The sequence below is a fragment of the Anas acuta genome, chromosome 20 (genome assembly GCF_963932015.1).
Source record: "Anas acuta chromosome 20, bAnaAcu1.1, whole genome shotgun sequence".
In the NCBI taxonomy this organism is placed as follows: domain Eukaryota; kingdom Metazoa; phylum Chordata; class Aves; order Anseriformes; family Anatidae; genus Anas; species Anas acuta.
In genome coordinates this window covers 8,384,341-8,394,445 of record NC_088998.1, presented here as the reverse complement: position 1 = coordinate 8,394,445, position 10,105 = coordinate 8,384,341, and the positions used below count along the sequence as shown (strand labels likewise).

Genomic DNA, 10,105 nt, shown 5'->3' with positions numbered 1-10,105 from the left:
CAGTTTTCTTGCCGAGCTGGCAGGAGAAAGTGTTAACAGCCTGCACGGAGCTCTCGGAGGGGGAGGAAGGGAAGGAAAGAGGGGTCACTTCCCACTTTTGTCCCAGTGCTTTCTACCTTCCTTATTTAAACTTACTGGAAGAGGAGATATTTACGAAGATTACGTCGTCCTCTTTGCCTCCTTTTAGGCATTACGTAGGGGTGGTGGTTTTCCTCTTGCTGAGAATACCTTCCTGAGCCTCAAAATAGGAGCACGGCTGCAATGGCAAAGGCCCTGAGGACTCCTGAGGCTCCTGTCCCTCGGGTGGTTGCCTCTTGTTCGTGCACTCGCTGGGCTGTGATCTGCAGCTCGTGGTGCTTGTTTACAGCACTTTCCATAAACGAACCAGGAAAGTTGTGGTTTCCTGCAGCGTGCACGAACTCCAACAACTTCTGAAGTCACTGGGTGTGCGTCACGCGGGGAGTGGAGGAGATGACGTGTTAAATTGCTGAAATACATTACTGGGAACGATGAGTGACGTTGTGAATGACCCATGGAACAGCATGGCAGTGTTGTTTTTTTGTTTATTTTATTTTTTTTTAAATATTTATCAGGCTTGCTACCTCCCAAGCAGGGCTACTCATGAGTGGAGGGGTAGGTCCTCGTAAGAGTGCCTTACAGTCAATAGCTGCAGCAGGGTGTTTTTATTTTTATTTTATTTTCCCTGCTGGTTACCCAGCTTTCTTGAACAGTTCAGCTTTGCTGTCTGGAGAAACTCCTCCTAAGAGGGAGGAACTACCTGATTATTCTCTGAATTTTGCCATGCTGGAGGTTGTTTCCCCTCCACCTTTATAGCCCTGTAATTAAATTATCATGTGAAATTTAGCTCTAAGTACCAAACTCATCCTGTTGGGTGTGGAGGAAAGCTTGTTAATGCTCAAAATGAGATGTTCTCTAGTGAAAACGCTTAATTTGCTTTTCATAAAAAAAAAAAAAAAAGAGAAAAAAATAGAATGAGATGAAGAGGGATTTTTAATCCAGATTTGATTCCCTTACAGAGTAGAGGACTTAATTAGATGCTGTTTGGAAAAAATAAAGATGGATTTTAACTTGCTAGCATGTGCTTTTGGAAGTAATCACCTACCCAGGAGTCATTTTTACTCCCTATATATTTCCTCTGCTAGACGCCTGATGCATAAAAGCATCCCTGTGATGTTATATTTTTTTGCCTTCCCTTCTCGGAGTGCTACCGCAGGGATGTTCGAGGTGCTTCCCGAGGGAGCCAGGCATTTTTCTTCGGAGGAAAAAGAAGAAAAAAAAAAAAAACACCAAACCTTCCCCAGGGGCTTCAAGGATGCGCTGGCAGCGAGCGCCACCGCTGGGCTGCCTGCTGGTACTCGCTCCTTTCTGCCTCATTTTTTAGACCCAATTACTGCTCTTTTTTCCCCCTTATTGCATTTTCTCTCTCTGGTAAGTGCTCTGTGCTTTTGGTTCACCTATTTACATGCACGCTCGGAGCAAATAAGGCAACTGAAAGCGGCAATCCCCGAAGAGCAGCTGTGGATGCGAACAGCTGATGCGTTCTCTGAATTCTCTGAATTTTGCTGGATCCCTGCTGAAAGCTCTCCAGCTTTGACACCTTTCTGGCTCGCGTTTGGCACCTCCTGGGTCACCGGGTTCCCTTTCAGATGAGGCAGGGGTTACTGGCAGAGCGAAGGGAGCTCTGCAGGAGCTTGGATTGCCACTTCTGGATTTTTTTTTTTTTGTTCCTTTCAGCAGCCCTTGAGATCTCTTCATCCTACTTTGAATCTTATTTTTACCTCCTGTTTTTTACAACTCTGTTTACGAGTTTAACCCCTCCCATTTTTAATCTGGGTTAAGTCATTTCTCCCTGGAGTCAAGCAGTGACCAGGTTTGCGATCGCTCTCTTTAAATTGAGCAGAATTTGTGCACGTGGAACAGCACCAGGAGCAAAACCAAAACTCCAGTCCCAATGCTCCTGCTGGGAACAAGCAGCCGGAGAGGGGGGAGCAGCCCGGGGAGGTTTGTCCCAGCGCTTGCGTTTATCACAGCCAAAGGATCACGTGCAGGGAGGCCGCCGTGCAGAGCCTGGCCGGCACCGTGGTCTTGCTGGTGGGATCCTGGCAGCTTCTGCCCCGATGGCGTTGGTAACCCAGCATCAGATCCAGAAGGTAAGGAGCAGGTGGGAAGTGTTCCTGGGGAAAAGCAGCGTGTCCCCAGCACGGGCAGTGAGGCTGCTTGTAAGGCATGGCTGCTACTCGTTAGTGTTGGCTGGGTCTAGTGGAGATTTGCTTCTATAAACACTTTGTATTCTGCTCAGCTTCTTGTACTGCACTCGTGTGAGTGTGTGGGGACCCTGTCGTGGCCACAAACTCTCCCTGAAAGCCACTTGTCCTGCAGAGCTCCATGGGGAATCTCTCTTGTCCCCTGCTGTCTGCTGCTCAGCTGTCACCCGCGGGGCTGCAATCTGCCCATCAGGGGATAATCTCTGGGGTGTTCTATATGAGGAAACAGCAGTGCCAGCAGGGTTCGCTTCCCTTTGTAAGGGGCTGTGCAGCCAACCATGAGAAATCACACAGGGATTTTTCCCTTAAGACAGGAAAGTGTTTTTTTTTCTTCTCTGCGAAGGAATTTCATTTTTATTTGATTCTGGGTACGAGCTCTCTGTTCGTCTTAGCAGGATTTGTAACTCAATAGCTGCTGGTCACGTATCTTAGATAAGACACCCTTAAGCCACAAAGACTCTAGCAGTGATGTCTTCTCTGATTTGGGGCTGAAGAGTTCAAATTTGTTCTCCTTAACTCTCTGGAATCTAAACCTGTTAACTAGTTGTTATCCTTTTTTTCAATAGAAACTCCTCTTGAACTTTAAAAAACGAACAAAACCAACCCACCCCTTAGGTTTTGTCCTATGTGGATGAAACCGTAATGAGAGAACATGCCGGGAGCAGCAGAAAAATTAATTTGCGTTAGATTAGGGACACTAGAAGTGACTTAATCATACCTTAAGTGTATGGTACGGCAGCCAAGGTGTCTCTCATGCCTACTACATCACCCAGCTGCTGAGCCTGGGGTGCCTTTCACACTAAGCAGGGGCACAGCGAGGGCCGGAGCTGCCCTGAAGGAGGGCAGCCACCCACCCTGTCTCCCCCTTCTAGTTCCACCAGGATGGTTTCCTCGTCCTGGAGCATTTTTTCACCCCGGAGGAGTGCGACAGCATGAGGGAGCAGATTCAGGGCATCATAGCCGAGATGGAAGTGCCGCCGCACTGCCGGACGGAGTTCTCCACCAAGGAAGGGGAGCAGCTCCAGGCACAGGTACCCCAAGGGGCAGGGCTGGCCCCGTTACAGCCCCGGGAGGGAAGCGGATTCTGGTAAAGTCCTAATCGCTGCTGAGAGATTTAGTATTGGGGGAAACCTACACATGATTTCTACTGACTGTGCTTTGTTCATGCTGCGGCTCGGTGGGGAAAAAGATGCAGGTGAGTGTTACCCCTGTGATGGAAGGTTCCTGTATGCATTTACGAGGCTGCTGTCTTTACTGGGCTCTTATCCCTGGCAGGGCAGCTCGGATTATTTCCTAACCAGTGGAGACAAGATTAGATTCTTCTTTGAGAAAGGTGTTTTGGATGAGAGAGGTAAGCTCTGACCCGAGTTAGCCCCAGCGAGGGGATAGGAGGAGGCAGGGGTGAGTTCCAGCTCTGCGGACGGTTCCTGCTGTGCAAGCCACATTAAATTCTGCTTTTTGCTCGTAGGCAACTTTCTGATTCCAAAGGAGAGATCTGTCAGCAAGATTGGCCACGGTACGTTTAAATGAGGGTGTTTTGAGAGGGACAGGCAAAAGGGAGGCAGTTCTCAGACACGAGGACTGGAGTTTCAACCTTCCTGGGTGCAACCTCCCTGCTCTGCTGCTCCTCAGTGTGCTTCCAGGGGACCTCAATACTACAAACCTCACCCCATTTTGCCAATGTGGCCACATAACTCCTTTCTTTGCACCCCTGGCCTCTTTTGCTGTGGATTTCTGCATTAAATTTTGGCACAGCAGTCCATTTTTCCCCACATCACTCCATCACTACCTCTGTGGTTCTCTCCGCGTTGCCCTTTATTCCATTATGTCAAAGGACTTCACAGCTTTCAGTTACCTTTTCAAAGCAAAAAACAACACCTCCAGGAGGGTTACGCATAGCACAGAAACAGCGAAGTGCAAAAGTTTGGACTTCAGCCCCTCTTACATCAGAGGTGGCTTGAGCAACTTCCCCACCTGAGGCTGGTTACATTAGGACAGTTCAAACCATGGCTCCTGCCTCCTGCACAGTGTGCTGCCCACGCTGAAGCTGTCTTGGCTCCTTTGCCATTGCCAGCATCTTTTCTTTGCTCTTGCTGGTTTCAGTTGGTGACCCATATCCTCTCTCCCACCTACCTGACTTGCATTTTGATCCCTTTTTGGTTTCAAACAATATGTGGAAAATATGAGCGTGATTCAGTGCGTCCCCCACCACCTGAACTTTGGTCAGATTTAACTTCAGCAAACTTGGAAAAATCAGTACTGAGAAATCAGTACTGCAAGTTCTTGGCTCTCTGGTTTTCTCAGGAAAACAACACATCCCCCCCACAAAAAACAACCTCTGCTGCTCCGCTGTGCTCTCACACTTCAGCTTTTCCTCTGGGAAACGAAAACCACTACAGCCGCCTGCTGACTCAGCAGCGCAGAGGCTCCTCTTTGATTTATTTTCTGTAATGACTGAGCCTTCAGCCTTTGAGCCTTGCTCAGTGGCAGCCCCTGCTGGGACGGGTCCTGGCTGCAAACAAGATCCCCGCAGGGAGGGAGCTGCAACTCAGTGTCTTTAGTTTTTCATGTGTTTTGCATAATATAATGCTTAATCACATCATGTTAATTTTTTAAACTTGATTATATGGCATTTTTTATATAGCAGTGGTTTGCTGCCACTGTATTTTGGTCTCTAAAGGAGATGGTACTAACCCAGAAGGGCTGTGTCACCTCAGGCATGATGCTCATCCACATGTGGCCACTCCTGGGGGGATGTGAAAGTTTCTGGCTGCAGTTTGCATTGCTTGGCTCATCACTGACAGCCTTCAGGTTCCCTTCTGTTTGTGAAATCTTCAGCCTGAGCCTTGTCTTTTCCCTTTAGCCTTGCATGCCCATGATCCTGTCTTCAAGCAAATCACTCACTCCCCCAAGGTGCAGGTAAGCTGGTGCTGTCCCTAGAGCTGTCTGGAAAAAAAAAACAGACCCTGAATTCTGGAATAATTGATTTTAATATTCTAGACTAAGTGCAGTCATTTTGTCCATAAAAGAGAATTTAAATATCTTCAAGTAATAATGCTTTGTAGGTCGAGGAAAAAGGAAATGCAATTTTTGGATTTTTGTTTTAACAGGAACTGGGAAGAAAACTGGGCCTGGAGAGACCAGTAGTTGTGCAAAGCATGTACATCTTCAAGGTACGGCAGTTCGGGTCTCCGTGTCACCCCAGGAGTAAGACACTGCTCAGTGGGAAGCTGTGAGACTCCTCTCTTCACACATCTTCCTTTTCCTTGCAGCAACCCGGCATTGGTGGGGAAGGTGAGGTTCATCCTGTGTCTGTTACACTGCAGATAATTCTCCTTGGGGAAAGGATTATTACCAGGAAAAAGGCTCAGTCTTGAGCTTATGAATTCTGTGCTCTGAATGTTGTTGAAACTATAAGAAAAGGCATCTGCATTTTCCAGAATGTTTCTGCATCGTATGCAACGTGAACAAAGGGCTAGCTTGACCTTTGCAGCAGGCTGAAAGGTGACGCTTTGGTGTTTGAATTAACGTGTGTGATGGGTGGGAGGCCAGGGTAGGTCAAGTCCAAGAGCACCAAGTGCCCCGTCCTCGTGGTGCTGGGTTCCAGGGGCTTTCTAAGCCCCCAACCAGCGCCTCTTGCTGCAGTGACACCGCACCAGGACGCCACATTTCTGCACACGGAGCCTCTGGGCAGGGTGATGGGCTTCTGGATCGCGCTGGAGGACGCCACGCAGGAGAACGGCTGCTTGTGGTTCATTCCCGGCTCCCACACCAGTAAGGGTCGCGGTATTCGGTGTGTGCTGTAGAATCCACTCGCCCTCTCCCTTGCTTAAGGCTGAGGAGTAAGGTCCGTGGTGTTACACGTTCTCCTTGCAGCATGCTTGCAGAAGCATGCTGCTGGCTTTGTTTGTCAAAAAGATAACAATCTACTGCACAGGGATCTTCCTCTACGCTGCTGTCAAACCTACGCTCAGTTTTTCAGCAGGTTGTTGACTGCCTCACTTTGCTCTTAGCCACCTGTCCATCAAAGGAGTTTAATGCACAATATTTTCTTAATGAAAATAGGTACCATATGTAGCTGAAACTGTTTTAGTTCTAAATTGAAATCTATCCTAGAAGCAAAGGATGGATTTTTTATTTTTTTTTTTCACTGGCCAATAACCTCTTTATTCCTGACAGTGATCTGTAAGAACAAAAGTTTTCTTTCCCACAGTACTACTTCCAAACATTGGGCTCAATTTCTGTAAGCAAGGGGGGCCTCCAAGTTTATGCAAGGATCTCTTGGACAATGCCCAGGCAGCCTGGAACAGGGGTGAGACCAGATCAGCACAGGCTCATGTCACAGTGACGGGTGGTGGCTGCTGTGTCTCTAACCACCGCTGGGTTATGGGTGCAGTCTTCTGCCTTTCGCTGCCTCTAGGGCACCGTTTGGCTTCCAACTTAAGTGTTTACTCAGAGTAATCACAGTACTCTTAATTTAAAGTACTCAACCCTCATAAATTTTGGAGTTGGTTGCACTCCAATAGCAATTGATACTCTTCTAGAAAGGAAAAATGGATGAAAGGTTGGTTGTGCCTAAGTGCCTGACCACTTGTATTCCTAAATGGTTATGTTGCAACACACAGAAAGTCAGGGAAGCAAACAAAAAGGAGCTATTCATCAGTTTCTGCCTCGTCTGGAAAATCCGAGGTCTTTGATGAAAAATCCCCAAATTTCGAAGGAAAGAATTGAATGCACAATAATAAGATTTCTGCCTTTGCTAAGATAAAATACTATATTGTTCTTCCATTGTGCAAAGTCTGGTTAGTTTTTTAATTTTTACGGGTGTTCACTTTTCTGGATTTACAGATGGGATTACACGGAGAATGGTGCGTGCAGCTTCAGGTGCCTCGACGTGCGTGGAGTTTGTAGGGTCAGAGCCAACCTATGACGACAGCCAGTTCATACCTGTGCCTATAAGTAAAGGTAAAAACACGCCCCAAAACAGAAATGCGTCACTGTTCGAGAAAAAACAAGGGAGATACCATTGTAACACTTGTACTTTCCTTATATTCCTAAACTAGCACTCACAATTTGAAAAAAGCAGTACAGGAATGTCTTTCCAACAGGTGGACTCATTCTCATCCACGGGGAAGTTGTCCATAAGAGTGAACTGAACAGCTCGGAGTTCTCTCGCCATGTGTTCACCTTCCACGTAATGGAAGCCAAGGACACCAGCTGGAGCAAGGAGAACTGGTAAGGTTGCTATCCTGAAACAGAGCCTATTCTGTGCAATAACCAAGATAAAACTTTCATTAGTCTCCTTGCATGCTGGCAGCACAATCCTGTCAACATGCACAAGAAGTTGTTCTCTGCATTGTACAGAGCTGTGCTAACCACAGTTTTGTTGTAGTTCTGTATTTACCTGTGCATATACTCTGAAGAACAACTCTTCACCAGCACTGTTGCAGGTTTATCCCAAAATTTTCTAGCTCAGGAGCAGTTCCCAACAGCTCAGAGCCTGTTCCTGTGGGAGATGAGTGCTGTCTACCTACTGGCCAGGATTCCCTAGTTCTGTATGGCTGGATCTGCTTTTCAGCCAGCAATAAAAAACCTCATCTGCAATTCTTGGATTGCAGCACAGCAGGCAGTGGTCTCTTGGGAAGAGGGGAAAAAAAATAAGACAGAATGAGAAGCATGATTCTTAGAAGGATGTTTAATGGAAGCTTTCAAGTTGTCACGTCTTAGTGCATTTAATGAGTCTTCTAGGTCATATGCAGTGAGCATATTGGAGCTAGAGAAAATTCCGTACTTACAATTCTCAGTGCGCTTCCACCTCACAAAAACATGCAATTACTTATATTCTTCATGGATGCCTCTCAGTTAAAGTAATTTATACTAAATTTAAAATAAAACAGCTGAGTGCCTGAAAGATGGAACTAATGAGTGCAGGTAACCGTAGGTGTTCAAACCGAAGGGTTCTAAAATGTTTTTATTTTTGCTGTATCAGGTTTTGTCCTTTTACCCGAGACCTGGAATAGTCTCTGAAGTTTGTTTAACTCTTCCTTACCTCCTAGGCTCCAGCCAACTCCTGAACTGCCTTTTCCACCGCTCTACACTTGAAGCCAGTGACTGGCTTCTGGAGTCAAGTAGCTGACCGTTATTCCTTTGATTGCTCATCTTTACACGTAACTGTCACTACATCAGCTCTCAAGATTAATTTATCCTGTCCTCAGAGTGAACTTTCATGCAGCTGAACACACCTGCAGTAGTCAGAAGCTTCTAATGCATGAACCCTACTAGTGCTGAGAATAGTCGCCCAGCCCATTTGGTAAGGAAACTTCTTCAGCCTTGAGAATGAAGCGTTAAACACCATTCCACCTTGCCTATAGAGGCAGATAAATATTTCTCCTTGCAGATCTTTAGTATTTTCTTCCATTCAAGCAAAGAGGTTTAATGCTTGGCTCTGTTAATCACAGCAATGCAAGTGAACCTGTCATGTGAAGATATCTGACTTTTAGCCTTAGATCTCTGTCCATTGTTTGAATAATAATTAAAGATAATACTATTGTGGGCAAAATGAAGCGGGAAGTCTACTTTTATAATTATTCTTCTAGGTATTTCTGGCAAATTGCAGCTGAACACTTAAACTATAGACTTGCTGATTAAAATTATTAGTTCTTAAAGATTAATGTTGAAATTATGAGGGGAAAAAACAACTAACATTTAAATAAAAGGTTGGAACTCTTCCTTTTCATCTCCCTCACATCATCTTTGAGGAAGTCAGCATGTGACCTTCTCCCAACATAAGTGGCCAGGGCAAAGCTGTGTGTGTTTTGTAGGAATCAATGCCTGACTGCAAGGCACTTGGGCCAAAAGTTATTGGGCCAAAAGTTATTGGGCCAAAAGCACAATAACTATGAAATTAGAATTAGAACTTCAGCTCACTTCTAAATACTTGCAAGGAAAACAAACTTAACCTTGCAGGTGCCCTTGTGAGTGGGATGGAGGGAAAGTGACTCTTCTTAAGCTCATGATACTCTACAACTTCAGTGGTGAAGGTTGAGGATCTTAGCAGTGGAAACAGCTAAAGGTTTTTCTGTATCTTTCCATTACAAGAGTTAATAATTTAGAATAGCACCTTTCTGCTGAGGGATGATAGTTTGTCCCCTGGTTATACGCACCGCTACCTGCAATTTGCAAAAACATCTACCTCAAGTGTATAAGTGGAAGCAAGAAGCTAGACTGAATTTACAGGATTTACTGGTAAATGTGAAGTAAGCAGTCCAGCAGGGTTACCGAATTGTTTCCTGCAAACACTATCTGATCATTTATTGCATTATTAACCCAAGCAAGCTGAATGACTCCGTGGTGCTCAGGAAAAGCACTGTCAGGTCTCAGGAGCCCTGCCCAGGCGGTGGTAAGTTGGGCAACGCTGCCTCTGGGCTGGTCCTGGCTTGTCCCAGGAACAGGCACTGTTGGACCCTGGGGCCTGTTTTGTGAGCCCAAAGCATGAATTTTGCTCCACCCTGCCTTATTTGCTCTCCTAACAGTCTCACAGTTAGGACTGCAGGAGAGGATTGTGTAATGGATCTTGGGGTGGCACTAAGCTCTTCCCAAAATTGTACTGCAGTCCTTTTATGTGAACAAAAGGAGTGTCAGGATGTAACTTCATCCCTCCAACAAGGAGCCTGGAAAGACGATCTTCTGCTTGGGCATTTCTCAGGGGAATGGAGGAGGCAGAGAGGAGATTAGTTAACGTGTCCTGTTCTAATGGATGCTTGGCAAACTGGCAGGAAAAGACAGTCAATACAGAAGTGTTTAATATATAGAAACTAGAT

At 46.1% G+C, this 10,105-nt stretch overlaps 1 protein-coding gene across 1 annotated transcript; it reads left to right on the top strand.

Moving 5' to 3' along the window:
• The first annotated feature begins 1,513 nt into the window (after window positions 1-1,513).
• Window positions 1,514-9,021, top strand: PHYHD1 (phytanoyl-CoA dioxygenase domain containing 1). Its single transcript, XM_068657361.1, has 11 exons — window positions 1,514-2,171; window positions 3,158-3,316; window positions 3,561-3,636; window positions 3,754-3,801; window positions 5,149-5,204; window positions 5,396-5,458; window positions 5,558-5,579; window positions 5,931-6,059; window positions 7,134-7,250; window positions 7,394-7,520; window positions 8,342-9,021. Exons 1-11 carry the CDS (start codon window positions 2,139-2,141, stop codon window positions 8,385-8,387), a joined length of 876 nt encoding a protein of 291 aa, XP_068513462.1. The 5' UTR covers window positions 1,514-2,138; the 3' UTR covers window positions 8,388-9,021.
• Window positions 9,022-10,105: the final 1,084 nt, after the last annotated feature.

Excerpts from the sequence above, each read along its gene's own strand:
- PHYHD1 (XM_068657361.1), top strand. The coding sequence starts at position 2,139 with ATGGCGTTGGTAACCCAGCATCAGATCCAGAAG. Across the intron at positions 3,317-3,560 it reads GGGAGCAGCTCCAGGCACAG|GGCAGCTCGGATTATTTCCT; the intron begins GTACCCCAAGGG and ends TATCCCTGGCAG. Across the intron at positions 7,251-7,393 it reads ACCTGTGCCTATAAGTAAAG|GTGGACTCATTCTCATCCAC; the intron begins GTAAAAACACGC and ends TCTTTCCAACAG.